At 54.0% G+C, this 20,963-nt stretch overlaps 1 protein-coding gene across 1 annotated transcript in view; it reads left to right on the top strand.

The window, feature by feature from the left end:
- Window positions 1-1,037: 1,037 nt before the first annotated feature.
- The window catches only part of LOC102567612 (cytochrome P450 26B1), a 31,939-nt gene continuing 12,013 nt past the window's right edge, over window positions 1,038-20,963 (top strand). Inside the window, exons 1-2 of the mRNA XM_006265951.4 lie at window positions 1,038-1,597; window positions 4,673-4,897. Coding sequence (XP_006266013.2) covers window positions 1,394-1,597; window positions 4,673-4,897 — 429 coding nt within the window. The 5' untranslated portion in view covers window positions 1,038-1,393. The remainder of the gene's footprint in view (window positions 1,598-4,672; window positions 4,898-20,963) is intronic.

Below are 20,963 nucleotides of genomic sequence, written 5' to 3'. Positions count from 1 at the left end.
ACACTGCGAGGCGGGCCGGCCTCTGACAGCGCCAGTGCGGCCCGGCCGGACCTGCCCCGGCACCCCGACCTCCTCCTCCTCCATCCTCCTCCATCCAACCTCCATCCTCCATCCTCCATCCATCCGTGCACCGCGTCTGCTGCCTGCCCTCCGGCCGGCTCCTCTCCCCGCCAGCCCGCTCCTTCCTGCAGGGCTCCTCTCCTCCTCCTCCTCCTCCTCCTCCTCCTCGCGCCGGGCGGGTGGGCGCACAGCTGGGGCTTTTGCACCGGCTTCAACACACACCTCGAGACCGGGGGGCTCCTCTTCTTCCTCTTCTTCTTCTTCTTAAAATACCTTCACTTCTTTTGGAGGGGGGAGAGAATTGGCTGGTTTTTCAAACCAACTTTTTTTGGGTGGGAATTGCCTTATTTTCCTTTTTAATCAACTTTTTTGGCGGGGAAATTGGCTGATTTTCCTTTCTAATCAACTTTCTTAGGGGGGAAATTGCCTTATTTTTCTTTTTAATCAACTTTTTTTTTGGGGGGGGGGAATTGCCTTATTTTTCTTTTTAATCAGCTTTTTTTTGGGGGGGAAATTGGCTGATTTTCCTTTTTAACTCAACTTTTTTGGGGGGAAATTGGCTGATTTTCCTTTTTTAAAAAAAAATTCAACTTTTGGGGGAGAATTGGCTTATTTTCTCTTTTTAAAAAAAACAGTCAACTTTTGGGGAGGGGGCACATTTGCAGATCTCCTTTTTCCCTCTAAAACTATCTTGACTTTTGTTGGGGGGGGCACTGATTTTTCTTTTTTTTTTAAAGAAAATCCTAACTTTTGGGGGTCATTGGCTAATTTTCTTTTTTCTTTGGACATTTTCTCAACTTTTTGAGGGGGACGATTTGATTGAGTTTCCTTTACAAAAATTAACTTTTTGGGGGGAGGGGTTAAATTAATTTCTTTAAACCCCTTTTTTGGAAGGGATTGGCTGGTTTTCTTTTTCCTTTGTAAATTGTCTTAACTTTTTTTTGGGGGGGGGGGTGATTTTTCCTTTTTTTCCTCCACTTTTTTGGGGAGGGGGATTGGCTGCTTTCCCTTCTCCTTTCCCGTTTCTCCACCCTTGTTCCGGGGGAGGGGGCTGTGCCCTCTGCAAAGTTTCTTCCCAAGCTGGCAGAGAGAGAAGGGGGGCTCTCCTTCCCCCCCCCCCGGGCGGCAGGCGGAGAGGCTCCGCGTCTCCCCGCGCTGGAAGCGCTCCCTCGCTCTATGCAGCGCTCCGGCGTGTGACCTTCTGCGGGGATTACTATTATTTATTTGCTCTGTTTTTTTCTGGCTGTGTGTGAGTGTGAGCACGCGTGCGTGCGCGCGTGTGTCCGGCTCGGGCTCCGGGCTGCTTCTCTCCCTCCTCCTGCTGCTTCCCAAGATGCTGTTTGCAAGCTTTGACCTGGTGTCTGCGCTGGCCACGCTCGCCGGGTGCCTGGTGTCCGTCACTCTGCTGCTGGCCGTGTCCCAACAGCTGTGGCAGCTGCGCTGGGCAGCGACCCGGGACAAAAGCTGCAAGTTGCCCATTCCTAAAGGGTCTATGGGATTCCCTTTAATTGGCGAGACTTTCCACTGGTTCCTGCAGGTAAGGAGGATTCCCCTTGGCTTCCTTTAAGGTGGTCCGGGACAGTTGCATCCTGCCTCGGGGCTGGGAGGGAGGCGTCTTGGGGGGCACTTGGCAGCCGGAGAGGGTGCATGCTTGGCGGGAGGGAGGGGGTTGATTTCTTTCCCCCCCTGCCCAGATCGGTGGGCTCAGGGGCTGGCTAGCAAAGGCAAAACAATCATCATAATGTGGACTTGTCTGAGAAGGGAGTTTCTAACCCCCTCCATAGAAAGTTGAGCTGGAAACTTTGGGTCCCCCCGCAGTTGCTTTGCAAACCCCCCGCTCCCTGCCCAGCCGAAGGGCCCGGGGTCCCGTGTGCACCCAGCCCGCCCCGCATTCATGGCCATCGCCCCGGCCAGACAGCCCCATTAGCCCGGGCAGGCAGTGTCCATCGCCCCTTTAACGGCTGGGACCCGCTCGGCGCCGGGCAGCCAGGTAGCACCCGGCGAGGCAAACCCGGGCCAGCGAGGCTAAATTAACCCGGATTCATGCCCCCCGCACCCTTGCCCCATTAGTTCGGGGGCTAAGCACGGAGCCGCTGCAGCAGCGCAGGAGCTTAACCCGGGATTAACCTTGCTAAAGCCTCAACAAGCGTCCCGGGCAATTTGATCGCAGCAGGAAAGCAGGAGACCCCCCCTTCCCCCCGCAACCTCCTCCCACGAAGCCCCCCAGCACCCTGAATCAGCCCGGATCAGCCCCGGGTGGGTGCCTGGAGCAGGATCCCACCAGCCCTCTTCGGCTTGGGAGCCCCGCAGCCCCACGCGCCTCATCCCACCCCCCAAAATCAAATCCAAACTTTGCAAACTTTTCCCGGCTGCTGCGCGGTGTCTGCCCCAGCTCCGCCGCTCCCGGCGAGCAGGCTGCGCTCCGCCGCCGCAGCGAAGGGGTTAAGGGCAGGCTCTCAATAGCGCTTTATTTTTTAAAGAAATTTATCAGATTTTTACAGGGGGACCAGAAAAGGGTTCTCGCTTTTCCACAGCCTCCATCCAAACAGAGTCCAGGGCTAAAAATACAAAATTTTGTATAAATTGGACTGGGCTCGACATCCAGCCACATAAAGGTGGCCTTTGTGCGGCGGTGGAAATGCTGTACAAATAAGTCTTTATTAATGCCACAAAAAGGACTTTAATTATATATACGCGGATCAAGACACGGGGTCACCTGAACATCTGAAACGCACAACCCCGCTTTTGTTTCCAAATACAAACACACGCGCGTGCACGCGCGCACACACTCACACCTAACATCCCCTCCAATTTGTGCAGCCACCTACAATACAGGGCGAGAAACTCCCAGCTTGTCTATTTAAAGGGCGAGAGCAAAGCTTCCTTGGAAAGTTTCTCCTATTTTCGGGGGTGTGTGTGTATAAGAAATGGAATGTACACACACACACACGCATCTATATTTGCATATACACACACATATGCACATCCATTTCTATGTATAGGTGTATATATGCATATATATGTATATAAATGCACATAAATATGCACGCACGTGTATATAGGCACATACACATGCACACACGTATATGCATATGCACATATAGATGCATACGCACATCCATCTATATGTATATATGCATGTACATATATGTGTATATGTATATATATGCATATATATATGATTATACACGTATATATATTTTTAATTCCCTTTTCAGCGCATTCTCACACTGTCCGATACACCCCCCCCCCTTTTTTTTACTCTCTCTCTCTATGACAAAGAACCTGGAAACATGTGGGAAAGTTATTAAAAGTCCAGAATCTGCAGACTTACTTAGCCCTGGATAATTACACCCTTTAAAGTAATTCAGTCTCCATAAAAAGGCAGCTTTAAAAGCTTTGGGAGGCTGGGGAAGCCAAAGGTAGCGAGGGGGATGCACGTGGAGGGAGCAGACAGGCCAGGAAAGGGGTCGATCAGGTCTTTTGGGGTCCGGAGGTAGGATCCTTTCAGCGATGGGGACCGGATCAATTCAATCCGCTGTAATGAGAAGACCCCCCCCCCCCCCGTTTTTTTTTAATTAAATGTCTGGTCCTTAATTAAGCAGGGTAGCTAGGGGAATTCTTGCTACCTGCACTGCCGCTTGCTTTCTGGGGGGGGGGCAACAGGGCTCCTGGGCTGGAGGAAGAGAAGAAGGGTTGACATGGGTTATGATGGGGGGCAGAATTAACCCGGGATAGCTGCACCCTCATCCCAGTCCAGCCTGGGGGGCAGTTCTCCTCCCCCCGTGGGCCACGGGGCTGATCTATCCAGGGGCCAGCCCCGAGAGTGCCCCTGGGCTGGGCTGGGCACCTAATGCCACCTCCGTGCCGCAGGGGCCCTGCTCCAATTCGAGTTTGGTAGAAACCAGCTCTGCAGCGGCCAGACCTTCTCCAGCACTAACTACAGAGCTGCTGGGCTCGTTTCATTGCTGGATGGTCCTTTTCTTTTATCCTGCCATCCTTACTTGGCAGGTGCGGCTGGGCTGAACGCTCTTGGACCAGTCACCAGTTCACCGGGGGCCAAGACCTTTGCACCGCTCTACATTTATTGCGCGGTTTGCGTTGCATGTAGCAGGGGCCCTACGCTAATGCAATTGCTAGACTCCCCCCCCCCCCCCAAACTGCTTGCAGCTGGGGTGGTTTGACTAGCCCAGGCTCCATGCACCGTTAATGACCCAGGCTGGCAGGCAGGACCCCTTCCCCCCAGTGCCAACTCGGGGGCCTTGATGGCTTTCCCACCTGGGTGACCTGGCTCCATCCAGCCCCCCACCCACCCCGGTAACAGGGGGGCACTTGTGCCTCCCTCCCCGTCTCCAAGCTGCTGTTTAGCTCCAGGGCTGGCCATGGCATGTGGGTACCGAGTGGCTGCCAGCTGGAGGCACTGCTATTAATAGCGCCTGGCTAGTCGCCATCCTGGTTTCATAGCCGGCCAAGCTGAGTGGCAGGCAAAGGGGGGTTGCTTTCAATGGGAAGCGTCTCGGAGTGGGCCAAACTGGGCGAGGGGTGGTTTTGCAGGGGTGCCAGCCTCGCGTGTGCCTGGGTCCGGGGTGACCCTGTGCGCCTCTTGCCCTAGGGCTCCTGCTTCCAGTCCTCGCGGAGGGAGAAGTATGGCAACGTCTTTAAGACGCACTTGCTGGGCCGGCCCCTGATCCGGGTCACCGGGGCGGAGAACGTGCGCAAGATCCTGATGGGCGAGCACCACCTGGTTAGCACGGAGTGGCCCCGCAGCACCCGCATGTTGCTGGGGCCCAACACCGTGGCCAACTCCATCGGGGACATCCACCGGCACAAGAGGAAGGTAAGCGGCCCAGAGCACCCGGGTGTCCGGGGATCCCCCCGGCCGAGCTTGGCCCCGCTGCCGGGGGAAGCCGGTCCCATTCCCCGCACGTGGCCGCCCCGCCGGGGTCCCAGCGTTCCACCCGCGGAACGCGGCGGCGCCGAGCGTTCGATCCGCCGAGCGTTCCGACCGCGGCGCTCGCCTTCCACCCTGGAGAGCGCTGCCGCCGAGCCGCGGGCAGGCCTTTGAGGAATTTAAAAGGGCGATGGAGAGGAGGAGGGGGGTATCCCCGCGGCGGGGGTGGGGGCACGGACGGACCCCGCACTGCCCCGGCTGCTAAGGGCGGCGGAGGGTGGGAAATCCCGCCTCGTCTCGCCTCGCCCTCCCCTCCACCCCGTGGCCGTGGGGGGTTGCCCGCAGGGGAGGGCAGGCAGCTGGGCCCCCTTCCCTTCCCTTCCCTTCCCCGCCGCCGCCGCCGGCGCTTGGGGCTGCCGCGGCTACCGCCGCCGCCGGTGGCACGTGTGGCTTGAACTGCAGTAACCTGCGGGCGGCTCGAGTTGTGCTGGAGGAGCCCTCGGTCGACTCCGCTCTTAAAAGGGCCGTGCCCGCTGTGGGCCCCCCCAGCCGGGGGGCCAGGAATGATCTCGGGGCTGTCCGGAGTGACTGCAGCTCTTCCCTGCCAGAGGGCAAGAGCCGCAGTCCTGGTGCCCTGAAAGATGCGGCCCTTTATCCTTGGGATAGACCCACCTCCAGCTGGTGCAAAGGTCCTGGTGCCCTTTATCCTAGGCATGGACTTGTCTCCACTGGTGCAAAGGTCCTGGTGCCCTTTATCCTAGGCATGGACTTGTCTCCACTGGTGCAAAGGTCCTGGTGCCCTTTATCCTAGGCATGGACTTGTCTCCACTGGTGCAAAGGTCCTGGTGCCCTTTATCCTAGGCATGGACTTGACTCCACTGGTGCAAAGGTCCTGGTGCCCTTTATCCTAGACATGGACTTGTCTCCACTGGTGCAAAGGTCCTGGTGCCCTTTATCCTAGGGATGGACTTGTCTCCACTGGTGCAAAAGTCCTGGTGCCCTAAAAGATGCAGCTCTTTATCCTAGGGATAGACCCACCTCCAGCTGGTGCAAAGGTCCGGCTGCCCTTTATCCTAGGCATGGACTTGTCTCCACTGGTGCAAAGGTCCTGCTGCCCTTTATCCTAGGCATGGACTTGTCTCCACTGGTGCAAAGGTCCTGCTGCCCTTTATCCTAGGCATGGACTTGTCTCCACTGGTGCAAAGGTCCTGCTGCCCTTTATCCTAGGCATGGACTTGTCTCCACTGGTGCAAAAGTCCTGGCGCCCTAAAAGATGCAGCTCTTTATCCTAGGGATGGACCCACCTCCACCCGGTGTCAAGGTCCTGCTGCCCTAAGAGATGCAGCCCTTAATCCTAGGCATGGATTTGCCTCCAGCCATTGCATGGCTGCCTTCCTTTTCCCCTATGCTTGGCTCTGGGATGTCCATAGATCTGGTGCAGAGCCTTGCTCTGGACTCCAGGGAAGACCCCTGGCTGTATCCTGATAAGGGGATGGCGGGTGACACTGAATCAGAGGCTGCTGGGGATTTTAAATTGCACTGTGCATCTGGGCAAATCTGAGTTCAGACCCTGGCTCTGTGCTGTCACCTCTGTGCTGTTTGCTGCCCGGCTTTGCTCGCCGCCGTCTAAACGTAATGCATCCGCGCGAAGTTGATAGAGGAATTGCTAGGAAGTGTCTTGGGGGAGGCTGTCAATTGTAATGGAGTTACTCTGTATTTGTGCCGGTGTAATAAGGATCAGGTCTGCAGTGCCAGCTGTAGCAAGCTTCCCTAGGGTGTTGGAGAGGCTGCCGAGGCAGGGGACTGGATGGGTGGGGAGGATAGGGAAGTCCCACTCATCCTTATTCCCATGCTGTTGGGGTTTTTATGGGGTTTCCCAGGGCTGGGCACTGTGTGGGGCAGACCCCAGTATCATAGTCTTCCTGGCTGGATTGGGGCAGCCGTGGGCACCACTGGAGCTCTGGCCCCGAATACACCGTGTTAGCCTGAGATGATGCACTACTGGGGAGGCAGGGCAGATTGGCGGTGCAGGAAGCAGGGCTGATTGCCCACTTTGGTGTTTTTAAATCATGTCAAGGCTTCAACAGTACAAAATCCCGGATTAGGCGCGGCTGTCACTGCTGCCTTGCAATGCTGGTGATGGTCACATTACCGAATAGTGCTGTGATAGTTTATTGACCTCGTCTTTCTAAGGGCTTTGACAGATTACATGATCGTGGCTGCGTAAGTGGCATTACACCGGTGTATAAAAACCATAAATACACCGCCAAGCGAGGGCAACTTAGAGAAGCAGGGCTGGCAGGGACTTGCAGAGGTCACATCTAGTCCAACCCCTGCCTGAGGCAGGATCAGCCCTGTCCAAACCATCCCAGACAAATCCGTTGTCTAGCCTCTTAGTCTTAGCAAGACTACAGTCAACCCTGGTGCAACACAAGGCGTAGCACCCTAACCACAGATGAAGCAGGGGGACCTTGACAGCCAACATCTTGCAGCTGTAAAAGGTTGTTAACGTGCTCATTCTGGTGCAGAATTACCCCTGAAAAAATCACAGAGGGGCAAATTACCAGCGTAAAATACCCCAGTTTAGGTCTCATCTGTCAGTGTCCATCCTGGGGTATCTGTTTGCTAAAGGCAAACACGCTGCTACCTGCTCCCCTGCCAGATAATAGCAAGGTGCCACATAAACCTCCTAGTGTGCAAGCTACCCTGGGATAGCTGCATGCCTGCTCCTACCCCAGACTAGTTCCCACCAGCATGTTAAAAGAAGTGTAAATGATGTGGGGGGCATGTGTTTGTCTTCCCAGAGCCTAATGTAGGTACAAGGCAGCAGGGGGGGGTGTGTGTCATAATAATAATAATAATAAAACCCCCACTTGGCTGCACATACTTTTCTCCCTGGGGAGAGGACAAGAGAACAAACAGTGCTTTGCAGATGTTAAGTCACATTGCTTAATGCACCCCTGGAAGATGCTCAAAGTACAGGGATGAGTTTGGTACAGGAACAGCCCAGGATCAGAATTCACTGGATCAACTTGCTCTTTTGCAGTTGTGATGCGTCCTTGCTGCTGTTGGCTTTAAGCTGCTGGATGTCCCTGCGCTCTGCTCTCTCCTTGACAGGGCCCTGTCTGCGGGAGAGGAGAGGAAGGCTTATTATAGGAGGGGATTTGGAAAAAGCTGTGCTCACTTCGGGGCAGCAGCAGAGGAAGTGAGCAGAGCCAGGCAATTCCTTGAAGGTGCATCTAAGTACCCCTTCAGGAGGAAAAGATATTTCTCTTTCCCTGCAGACGAGGGGGAGTGAGAAACCTTTGGTGGAAATCTCAGGAGAGGGCAGTTTTAATAAAAACCACCTCGTCTTAGACCTCAGGAAAAGACAGAGGAAGCGGGGAAGAGAGTGGGTTATAGCAATGAGGTCATGGAAAAGAGAAGACACTTCAAATGCATTCGTACCTGACACAAGCGCCTTGCTGATTAACTAAGAAGCTGTACCTTGACTTGCGTGGCTTTGTGTCGCTTTGTAACTCGGACGAGAAGCAGTTTTTAATAAGGGGAGTTTTCCACTCTGTGCTCTCTCTTGATACCCAAACCTAGTTCCTTTATTTTTAATGGGGGCGGGGGGCAGAAGGGGAGTGAAGTTGTCCTCACTCATCCACAGGCCAGAACTGGGATCTGAAATCCAAACGCTTTTGAAATTTGTGAGTTGGGAGAGAGGGGACAGGTTCACATTTGAATTTCCCCATCTGACCCCCTCCGGCCCCATGGTTTTGGTTCTGATCCCAACTGGGAAGAGATCTGCTTCCCGATGAGGATGTAGCGGAGACCTCACAAGAACAGCTATTTTTTCCTTTCCAGCATCACGATGGGATTAGGATTTTGATGGCACTCCCCTCCCCGCCGACATCCCAAGCCAGCCCCCAGCCCTAGGTGAGCGCTGTTTGCTCAGCTAGCATATCTCTACTTCCAGTCTGAACTCTGGCTGACATCATAAATAAGCGCGAGCCATTTTTGAGGATTAGGAGACAGGGGGAGGACGCGAGAATGAGAGTCTGTAGCACGCTAATCATTCTTAATAACGGTATTTTCCTAGAGCAACTGTTAAGCTTTCTCTTTCAGCGACATCCAGGTTTGTAGAGCGGGCTAAGCTTGCCGGCTCAGTTTTCTTTGAAAAAGGAGGCTAGGCTGATTCCTTCGCTTGGTCTCATCTTAATGAGCGTTACTTGAGGGTCAGCTTCTGGCATGTCTCACATCCTTGGGTGTTTGTGCGTAGACCGATTTCTATGCATTGCTCTTCCTATTCACCTGGCCGGGGCGCGACTCTTTCTTTTCCATGCACGGAGGCAGTTCCAAGTCAGTTCCTCGGTGATAAGCACAACGTGTTTCAAATCAGGAGAACATAGATCATTTTGTTCTTGGCCGCATTGCCGCTCTCTGGCTGGTGTGCATAGGATGAGGACCAACTTGATGCTTTACCAGGCCAGGTGCCTGTCTCAGACAGCGCTCGGGCTTCCTTTCGAATTAATGGTTTGCATCCTGCTGTTGACAAAACCATAGACTTAGGACAACCTGACCACAGGTTCCTCGTGTCCCGTATTGGTAGGGAATTGTGTGTTAAACCATCTGATCCATCCTCAACTTCAATCTATTTGGCAAGCCAAGTTAAGGCTGGTTTGGGCACATCTACATGTGCACTTTAATGTGCATTAGCCTGTGTTAATGCACGTTAAAACATCACAACCCCTCCGCTCCCATGCTGTTTCATGAATATGCATTAAAATAGCCTGATGCACATTTTTCTAGTACATCACAACGGAGGGCACTTTTACGCGTGCTCTGGGGGTGGAGGGTGGAGCTTTAATTAGAGTGGCTTCAAGAACCGCTCTAATTAAAGTGCCACCGTGTCTCGTATATCAGCATCTCTACACTTAGAAATAGCAGCAGGAGCGCTTGATCTAAAGCTTCTTCGCCAAGCTTTAATTCAAGCACCCCCGCTGCCATTTTTAAGCGCAGGGATGCTGATGCATGAGACGCAGGGAGGTAATTGCCACGCTCCAGAAGACTCAATTAATTCACACTTGTGAAGAAGTGCCCGGAGGTACTAGATTTAATGCACAATACCTAAAGCGCATTACTGAACGTGTAGACACGCCTGTGCCCTCTATTATTTGTCACCAGTCCAGATCAAAATGCTTCAGAGCTTCCCATGAGAGCTCGCTCCTTAGATTAATGGATAGCACCATCTTTTGTGGCAGTCATCTCTGCAGCTGATCATAAATGAAAGGGGGGATGTATTTTTTGTTGTTGCTGACATTTCAAATTCTTGCAGGCAGGGGAAAGGGGGAAATACCTGCCCCCTCTAGAAACTGCCTGGAAAAGCACCAAAAAATGTTTGGTGAAAATCCCTTCTTGCTGAAAAGTTGCAAATTATTATTATTTTTTTAGTTTTGAACCAGCTCTGTTCATCTTGAATGTTTCTCGTCTTCAGTCTGTTACTCTTAGCAAGACCCTCTTGGCCTCCTTCTCCTCCCAGTTCCTGTCTCGCTGTCCTTGTTCAAAATGCACGAGCCTACCTGCGTAGTGAGATAACAGCGGATGTAAGGAAGGATGGAGAATCAAGCCTGCCGCTCTTCTAGGCTCCAGAGACAGATGCCCAGGTGGTGTGAATCACGATGATTCCTGTGAATTTAAAAGAGCAGCCCTCCTAGACTGTCTTCCTAGCTCAGCCATAGCCTGTGCTCCTAGAAAAGCCACTTTGCTATTTGGGCCTCAGTCTCCCCTTCCATAAAATGGGGTAGCTACTTTCCATCTTCCACAGGGCAACTCAGAATTTAACCTTTTAATGCCCTAGAAAGCACTTTGAGATGCTTGGATGTAAGGTGCATGGGAAGAAGAAAGCCACATTAACAAGCAACCCTCCACTTCCCCCTCCCATGTCTAGTTCAAGCTCCCCTGCAGGAGGCTGTCCAAGTTCATACAAGCTGGAGAGGGACCCTGGAAGCACCATGGCAATTTCTGCTAACCAAAGACAAACATTTCCCTGGAGGCTGTCGGCTATCGGGTTTGCACTGAAGGCAGCGACGAGCCTTAGCTGGCTCTTAAAACACATTATCACCAGTGAGTTTCTCCAGGAAACTTGGATGGACAGAGTACACCGACACTGATGGTGCATTTTCTAACCGAGCGATTCTCCACCACGGTGCTGCGAGCTCCTTTTAGAGGCATGGCACCGTATTTGCACGGAAAGGTGTGGAAACACCTCCACCGGATTGATGTGAGATTTCAAGTGGGAATCCACAGCATGCAAACCCTTCTGCCCTGCTGTGGTCTTTCTGACTTCTTTGCAAGAGAAGAGTTGCTCTGTTTTTTCCCCCCATAGTCCAGAAGCGAGTGAAAAGGGTGGCAGGTTCCCTTCCCCCCTGGGCACTATGGGTGCTGATCGCACCCTGAAGGTTTCAAGGGGTTTAGACAGTCGATTGAAACATCTGCCTGAGATTTTCCCACCCCGGGAGCTCTCTGGTCACCCCACACATCGATGGTGTTATCCCTCATTGCTCTCGGAAATATCAGGCAGATGGATATCAGGCCATCTCCGCTGTCATCATTGCTCACATCCGGTGTCTTCGCGCGAGTCTGTCCTCTCGGCCTCTTGCTCGTTTCTTCTTGTGTCTCAGTAAATTGCTCCTAATTTGCCGGCACCTCTCTGGTCCTTTGCTGTCCCAGATGCAGTGCTGAGTCCTAGGTGTGATGCAGAAAGGGCAGCGTTACGTGGTTCAGTTGTTCGGTGGTCGTGAAGCTGATTTCTGCCTCCTATCTAACTCACTGGAAGTCAGCGCCGTTCCTCCAGATGTGCACCGGCATACACCGAATCCAGCCCTATGCATTTTGGGTGTGCGGGAGGATGCAGGCTGGGCTCGTACCCAGTGAGGAGAAACATCTGCTCTCCTGGGTGAGGTGGGATGATGGGGAACTGGGGTCGTGCTTTATACAACGTGCATGCCCGCCGGGAAATCCAGCTAGGGGAAATCAGCAGAAGAAGACAAGGGGATAGGTTTCCTCCGGATAAGAATAGCCAAATTGAGCTCCTGAAAAAACCATGAGCCTCATGTTTCGGGGCACAGACTGATCACCCACCTGGGGTCAGGAAGGCATTTTTTCCGGTGTTGTCAGGATAGGAGCAGGACGGTGTGTGCAAGGGATGGAGCGTGATGCTTTCTTTAGGGGCCTCGAGCATTGGCGACCAGGATGTTGGGCTAGACGGGCCCTTGGTCTATCCCAACGTGGCCATCTTAAACCAGACGCAGCTGGCTCAGAAAAGAAACCCCCGCCAGGATGGGTCGAAATCCCAAACCAGGGGACTTCTGGAGGAAACAAACTGTGGCCTAACCAAGTGGCCTGCTTTGTCTCAGTGACCCAGGGTCCCAAACTACAACATTCATTAACACACTACAATTAACGTTCTGCCTTGGAGGCATACAAATGTTGAGCTTATTAGCACTGAGTAGAAAGGGCTGAAGCTTTAATATAGTTTGCAAGAGGATTAAAAACACAAAAGAGGCCATAAATTTGCAACCAAATACAAACCAGCTGCTGTGGGCAGGGGCAAGGGGAGGGGGGAGAAATGCACCTTTTGCATTACGAAAACTCCCATCCAAGACGTTAAAAGGTTTTATGTTTCCATTGAACCCTTTTGCCCTTGTTGCCGTGGATTGTAAATCTTACAGTGGGAAGGAAACCATCTCCCTCCCATCCTGTGTCAGCAAATACACTGGGCCTGATCCCCCCCACAGCCGAGCTGCTGTAAACCAGCATAGCTCCACTGGTCGTTTTTGCTGGAGTTTCAGTGGAGCTGTACTTTTACTCCATGTGAGTAAATGCCCGGGGGGTGGGGGGGTTACATTCATGGGCAAAAGGACCTGATGCCAACCTCTGGCTGGCTTCGAAGAGTTCATGACCATGCCCTTAGATCTGCATTGCGATGGGCGCGTTGGGTTTAAGCCAGACCCTCCTCTCTGCTCTGTGGGCGCAAATCCAGATTAATTCCAACAGATTAAAGCAAAAAGTGTGGGCTAACCACAACTCCTTGTGTTTTGACAGCCCCATTCAGCCTTGGAGGCTTTCAATGCACTTTACAGTGTGAGCTGCTAAAAGTCAGGGCATGCTCACAGAGAGGCGCGGGTATCCTGAGAGCTGGGATTTGGCTAATCTCAAGATTTTTGATATCATCCCAGGAATTTAAAGTTGTTCTTTACCTGTTCTGGAAAGGCAGCTGTGTCTGGGGTGTGACACCGCAAGTATTAACGGAGCAGGGTGGTTCTTGAAGAAGGCCATTTGCAAATCCTGCGATTGCAGATAATTTTTCTGGTCTTTTACTTGAATGCACCCTCTGTTTTTTCAGTACGTAACTTTGAAGAGCAGAGCATCTCAAGTCATCTGGTCCATTCTGGTTGTTCATTACTTGGGTACCCGTCCGGGTCTTTGGTCTTAGGGCAGTGATTTTCAACAGGGGTGGCACGAGAGCCTTTTAAGAGTGCCGCCTGATATTAGCACCGTTAGGTGTGCAACTACTTATGCGTGATTCACAAGATAAACCCAGACATTTCCAATAGAAAGCAACAGAAGAATTGCTCTAGGATTTTTTTTACCCATAGTCAAGAAACAAGTGCAAGCCAAGAACTGGCATTTTTTGAGGGGGGCTTGAAGACCTCAAGGTTGAGAACCAGCATATGAAGGTAATGGCTTTTCTTCTTTTGGACGCTGCTCTGCTCTCATGACTTCAGCTGACAGGCAGCGTTTTCCTGAGACTTTGCTCCCATTTCCCCATTCTCAATTTCATGCCATTACTTCTGCTTCCATTGGTCCTTATTGCTTAAACTTTGTATTGCCCCTGATGCCCCCGGGCCTAGGCACAGCAATCTTGTCTCGTCCCCCCACAGCCTTTAGGCAAGTGAGATCCCTCCAGCTCCTGTAAGTTAGCCTGTCCTTTCTGGCATAGATGTTTAACTCTGAGTGGTGGCACTGGTTTTTTATTGCATGGAGCCATTCATGCAAAGTCCTGGCACGTCCCCAGCAAAAGCCGGGCAGGGCTGGTGCGGACGGCGGGTTCTGCCAGCGTTGGCAGGTCCTTCGCCAATGAAATCCACCTCCTTGCAGACAAAGACAGACGGCACACTGTGTCTTTGGATGCCAGTGAACCACCCGGGGTGCTCGCTGCCCTTGTTGGCTTTGCCTGCCTTGCCTTACAGTGCTGCCTGCATCCAGCGCATCGCAGTGAGAAATGCCATCACTTGAGTTCTGCAAAAATGATTTTACTCTGACATCAGCCTGTGCCCTGCACTGAATGGCAGGGAGGAGGGTCTGGAGGGGAAGGCGCTGCTCAGGGACTTACAAGACTGGGCTTCAGTGCCTGGCTCCGCCGCAGACTTGGAAGACCTTGGGTAAATTGTTAATTGCTTTGTGCCCTGCTTCAGTGGTGCCACTGCCCCTTGCTTGCTTTGTGGGATCGGTTCCAGCTGTAGGATTCGGCTCTTGCTGTAGGTACGTACAGCACCTGGTATCGGGGAGCCTTTGTCTAACAGGAATATGATAGAAACGATTCCCGTTCCCTGCAGTAACATAGGGCAGACTTCTTCCATGGCTCGGCCACAGAGTCTGACTAATTTTAGAAGTGTTTGGAAGTCAGAGTTCCTCCGGCACGTGCTTTCTTTAGAGAAAGGAGGGCGTGGGTGGCATTTGAGCGGCTGAAAGGAAGGATTGCCCCATGGTTAGGCATCAGCAAGGGCACCAGGAGTCCTGGGTGTGCTTCGCTTCTCTGCCACAGGCTCCCTGTGTGACCCTGACTCAATCACTTCTCCTTGCTGTCTCAGTCCTCCAGTACAGTGGGGATAGCAGCCCTGCATTGCCTCTCTGGGTCATAGGAAGGTGCGTGCCCCGAAGACGTGCCAATGGGGGCCCTACAATACGGCAGCTAGATGCTGAACCCCAGTGGCTGTGTTTCATGGTGCGTATTATATTTCATGGGTGGGTGCATCACTGAGTTTGGTCTGAGTAGCAGGGACGGGGTGGGAGATACCTCGGGCCTGTGCACGTTACAGTACTTATTACACGTAGGCTCATATCCCTCCTGCCCTGCTTTCCCAATGCTCTCAATGGAGCTGTTCTCCCTCCCAGACCAGCATCTCAGTAGCGGAAACTTTTTTGATCCGAATGCAGCCGCCGAAGCCAGCTGTGGGACGGAGATCTTGCACCCCGTCTGGGTGGAGGCCCCGTAGCTTCAGCTCCAGACCAAGGATCAGCTAATTTAGCTTTCCCAGCCACAGGTGTGTCTGCAGCTGGCGGAGCCAGGAGCCCATTGCAGCGCGGGTCAATGACACCATCAGGGTTATACGTGGAGGGCTCAAGGGGGGATTAAGTTAGGACCTGAGTGAGGTTACGGCCATGGTGACTTTTGGGCTTATTGGACTTGAGCAGAGAAAGGCTTTGATTTCTTTGTGATCTAGCAGCCCTCGGGTGTTTGGCTGGGAGAAGGCATGCAAGGAAAGCCCTGGGGAGCGGAAAGCATGCGTGTATCCACTGAGCAGGTGGAGCACGGACCAGATCAGGGCACATTTCTCCCTGCAGTGCCAGCCTAACCGTGCTGCTGCCGTGGCCTGCAGTGACCGACTGGCCCGGACCGAGGCCCAGCAGCTCCCATTGCTCCAGGATCAAGCTTTGGGGGGTGTCAGCTCTCAGTCGCCGGTGATATACAGGATAAAATCTTTACTGTCCTTATTCTTTCTCATTAGGTTCCTCAAACTAGGTATAGGCCAATACACCGAGGGGAGGTAGGGACTGGGTGGCCGGAAGAAAATGATGGTTGTGGGGCGGTGTAGTGCAGCATCCGTCTTGTCAAAGGATAGGCAGTGTTTTGGACCAAATCCCAGCCCAGACAGCAGTCCTCTTTGGTGATTTCTTCCCCAGCCTGGATGCATGTGGAGAAGGCAGAGAACCACCCCGTCTCTTTGCTTTGCATGCGCACGCGAAATGCAAAGCCCGTTTCTAAAGGGTGACGGCGGCAGCAAAGGTTATTTTTAAGGCACCTTATTTTAACACCCTTGGCTCTTCAGCGAAGTCCGTACGCGCTCAGTCCCTACCCGTCTCGCCTTGTATTTTCACCCTGGCGGTCCTACGACATTTTCCCACGCAGCCGGCTCCCAAATTCATCACCGCGTAAGATTTACGAGACCACCGAACCATCCCGTTGGGGTATCCTGCTTCCAGCCCGGTGCTGCAGAGGAAGGAGGACGACCGCTTTAATGCGGCTGCGGCCGGGAGGGCAGGGTCACGGCAAATACCGGCCTGGTCCTTGAAGCATGTGAGAAACTATGCCCTTGACTCGCGCCGCGAGCTGGGCGCAACGGTTGCAGCTGCGAGGGACCCGCCAAAGCCGAAGTGGCCGTTAGAGGTCAGTGCCTGCCAGCAGATCGCTGCACGCGAGCGTGCTGTTTGCTTTCCAGGAACGGGCCAAGCGCTCAGGGGTGGCAGAGGCAGGGAAGAGGACCGTGGTCCATACTGATGTTTGCTTAACTAAAGCATGCGTTGCATTTGGAGGTCCACGCTCACGTCCTGCGAATGCTGCACTGATACGCAGAGGGAAAAAGTCTATTCTTGGAGCCTGTGGAGGAAACTCTCATGCAGCTAAAGACAGCATCCTTTGTTCCCTCCGCTCCAGGCCTGGGCGGCTAGAGGAGACCATCTGTTTCTCTCCAGGTGGTGCGCTGTATGTATAACCTACCACCGGTACTGGCACCACCTAGACCCCTTTGCTATTAGCTGCAGCAAAGAGGCCAAGGACTGATTGGGAACCCCCCAACTTAGTCTGTTGGGTCAGGTTTGAGCAGGCTGGTGCTGGAGAAATGCAGGGTTTCATTCCCCAGGCCTGCCAAAACCAGCGTGCCGCGTGCACGCTAAACTCCCCTTACACTCAGCGCCGGAGCACTGTTGGTACAAGCCGGAAAGGTAGGGAGCTGGCTGCCATCCCCTCTGATGTGCTCCAGGAATAGCTGAAACATGATGGGGCTACCGCGTTCACACCCAGCAGGGAAGAGGAGCTGCTCCTTGTCATGCGGGGCCCGAGCTCTCCGGGGATCCAGGGAGCTGAGACACCGGGAAGGAATTTTTCGCCTTTGGAAAACCATAAATCTTTAAATATCCTGTTTCCACTGCAAAAAGAGACGTTTCCAGACGGGGCCGGATAGCCCGCGTTCTGGGTGGCGGTGCCTCCTTTTTGGGTGTCTGCACGGAGTTGTTTTAGAAAGGGTGTGCGTGCGTGCATGCGCGTCAAGTCGCCTCTTCAAAGAAGATGTGGTTTTCTGTCTCTGGCTCTGCCCTCGGAGGCAGCCAGATCGTGGCTAACAAGCCAGGAGGGATCCTAGCAGGGATGAGAAAGGGGCATAAATCAGCGTGTAAACCCCGTGACCTTTCTGGGAAGCACCGTGTGGATTCCAGGTGAGGAAAGGGGCAGGACGGGGTGAGTTTGGAGCTAGCTACATCAGGTATCATCAAAGCATGTTAGGGATTCGCTCCCCCCCATCCAGCTCCTCCGGCTATGCAGGAATTTTGCCCAGGGGGGAGCCCATGTACTCTAGCCTTAGTGAACTCTGCAAGCAGGGTTTCCTCACCTTTGGGAGAGGCTTTTTGCATCCTAATGGACTCTCCCTGCTGGGAAGCTCCTCTTGTTAGATCACCTGAAAAAATGCACCTTTAGTCAGTCTAATAAAAGATTATCACATCTGCCCAAAGAGCCCTTTCATCAGCTGCTCTCTCCTCCTGGCCTTTGAAGTTCCCTTTCTCTTCCTCCCTCCCCAGCCCTGCAGGGAAGAGGCTTGAGATATTCAGCAAGCGTTCGCTAGAGGGAGCAGGGATTTTAGACCAGACTCCAGAAACTGGGAGGAAATGTGTTTCTGGAGGAGAGGTGCTTTTTGGAGTGGATTTAGTTTGGCCATTGCATTGTGGCGCTGGCTGTGGGGAGGGGGCTGCATTGGGGAAATAAGGAGAGGCAGACCTTGGAGGTGACTGAGTTTGGAGAGAAAAGTCTGGGGCGGTGAGTGATGGGGCTGCGGGGTTTAAACCGGTCTCGAGTAGGCATCAAGTCCAGGCTAGGTGTTGGTGTGCTTCGCTTCTCTGCCACAGGCTTTCTGTGTGACCTTGAGTAAATCACTTAGCCTCGCTGTCTCAATTCTCCAGTAAAGGGCGGGGATAGCAGCCCTGCATCGCCTCCCTGGGTCATAGGAAGGTGCTTAGATACTGTGGAGGTGCTGGGACTACGCACGTGGAAGACGGCCCATCTCAATGCAGGTGAAAATCAATGGACCCGGAGGGAGGGAGCCTTGGGGCCGCTGACGAACCTGGGTGCTGCAGGTAGCGAGCGCCCCGTTTGCTTCCGCCTGGGCCTGTTGTGCAGACATGTGTCACGTTCTAGTTGCACCGTCTACCTCGCACGGTCCTTTTGCAGTCGCTCGGGTACCATCGTGGCACCTGGCACGTCAGCTATGCCATGGGCACGACGTGGACAGCGGTCGGGCACATGCTGCCTTGGGAAGGGTGAGGGGAGCTGTGTCTGTGCCCCGCGGGTCTCTTTTCCGGGGTGACTCGCAAGATACCAAATACTATATCATGGAAACTTCTCCCAGCAGCTCTGCCTTGTCTCAGGAGGGTGCTCCGCATCCCCCCAGGGATGGTGGAGTCGGTGGGATCCCTAGGTTTGTTTAGCACCTTTTGGCTCCTATACAGTGAAGGCCAATGGGTAAATTTGGTCCCTCTTACTGCAGCTAGACTGTGTCTGCTTCCCCAGCTGCCTTGGGTATGTTTAGGCCCAGCCCAGCTCTGCCACAGACCCTCCCATACGACATTGGGCAAGTCACTTAACCTCAGTGGCTCATCTGTGAAATGGGAAAAATGCACAACAGAGTGCTCTGGTGGTCACTAGCCCCGCTGACTGTCGGGGTAGAAACGGGGTCTTCCCGCTCCTTCCCTCATGCTGAGTGAGGTGAAGGTAAATTGTACATTATCGGGTGGCTGTAGCGGGTTGGGTTATAGAGCGAGGCAACCCCAGTCCCACCCAGTCAAGGGCACTGGCACACAGTGGCAAATATGGTGGTTGTCTGTACACCAGTAGCACGCAGAAGCATTGAAATGCCCGTGGTGTTACGTGAAGTATGGACCAGACAGTCCCAATCCCAGAGACCTTCAATCCTAACTCATCAGGAAAGGGCGGGGGAAGGAAATGCCATTATCCCCATTTTACAGATGAACCACTGAGGTGAAGTAACTTGCCAAATGTAGTACAGGAAAGTCTGTGGCAGGGCGGGGTGGCTTGAGTCCTAAGCCAGTGCTTTCCCCATTGTGACGTCCTTCCTCTTGGTTGCTTCAGTGCAGTATTGTTCCCTTGGCTCCACTGGGGAAACCGAGGCAGAGTTAGGGACACAATTGCTTCTAGCTGGAGATCGGGACGTAGGAGCGTCTGTCGAGCCCAAGCTCTTACCTTTCAGGCCGGTCTTCTTTTACCTGCTCCGGTCTCTCTCTCCCTCGACACACATCTCGCAGGAGCCAAGCTAGCCTGAGGTTCCTGCAGGAGACGGAGCCAGGAGGGCTGGGACGTGGGCCCGGCCAAGCCAAGTCACTTGACACGCTGCCCGTCAGTCAGGAGCCCGTGTCCTCTCCGTGCCATGCCTGGCACAGACGCTCGGCTCTTTCCCACCCCCGAGCAGCAGCCGCCCCGCGCCGGCTCCTGGGTGCCAACAATCACTCGTGCACCTGGCGCCGTATCAAAGCCGATGTCCCGGTCACGGCGCCCGGGGACATGTCTCTTTCCCAGCTACTGGAACCAGTCTGGGCTCCTGTATTTCCCCGCCGGCCTCAGTGGCCTCGTCCTTGCAGGGGGGGCACGGTGGCTGGGCTTGGCATCATCGGGTCAACGAGCTTTTTCCCCACCCATAGTTAAAAATAGAGGAGTTGAAAGCATCCCCCCACGAGAAGTCGAGACCCACCCATCTCTCCCCATTGCTTCTTCCATCACCCGTTCTCCCCCTCCATTGCACGTGAGTTTTACCTACCAAGGGCGCTTGCCCTGGATATTCATAGAGTGTAATATTCATAGATTGCATTTATTTACTGGGCTCGGTGCAGAGAGCGGGGTCTACCCCAGAGCGATGGTACGGTCAGGTTGTAGGGGAGGATGAACCCATTACAAAGCACCAACTGTTGAGTCTCGGGGCTGAGGCGTTAAAGGGCCCGAGGTGTAATTTTGCCCCGGTGCTGTATTAGAAGTGCGGGGCAGGCGTCAGGAAAATGTTACCTTCCCCTGCTAGTGCTGACGGCGGAGGAAATTCTCACATTCGCCGCTCCAAAGGTTACGTTTTTGGAGGGGCCTCGTCTGGATGTTGCTGGGTGGGGGGACGGGACCTGCCGCCTCCCTTGCTGTGTGGCCCTGATGGAGGTGGGCGGTTGTGTGCTGCCTTTCTCCTGGAGCCTGGCTGGACGAGGGTTTCTCGGGCCCTGGAGTGTGGCCGCGTGCACGCGCGCGAGCGTGAGTTAATCAAAAATAACAAACAGCGCTTTTCCGCCCCGGCACGGCGGGCAGGGGGTGCGGGGCACAGCATGAAAGCCTGTGCTGTGGAGGGAGCCGGTGGGGATTACAGGGCCGGGCAGGAGGCGAGGGCCAGAGGACAGGAACATTCCTCGCATTGCTGGGAACGTCGCACAACATCCAGGCCGCGGGAGCGGGCATGGGCTCGGGGGGGGGGCTGGGATGGGGATGGGAGCCAGGCCTGCCCATGCCAGCACTGCGCTTACTTGCAAAGCTGGAAAGCATGCTCTCCGTCGCCTGGGATCATTCCCCGCACCCCTCCGCTGCTTTGTTATTGTAGGGTCTCTTGTAAGCGCCGCTGCTATCTGCCTGCAGGGTTGTCTGTGTGCTGGTTTTAAGCCTGGAGGGTCACCCGGGGGTGCTGGGATCCAGCCAGGAACGAGGAGAGCTCGCTTC

This window comes from Alligator mississippiensis, chromosome 2 (genome assembly GCF_030867095.1).
Source record: "Alligator mississippiensis isolate rAllMis1 chromosome 2, rAllMis1, whole genome shotgun sequence".
Lineage (NCBI taxonomy): Eukaryota > Metazoa > Chordata > Crocodylia > Alligatoridae > Alligator > Alligator mississippiensis.
This window is presented reverse-complemented; position numbering and strand designations above follow the sequence as displayed.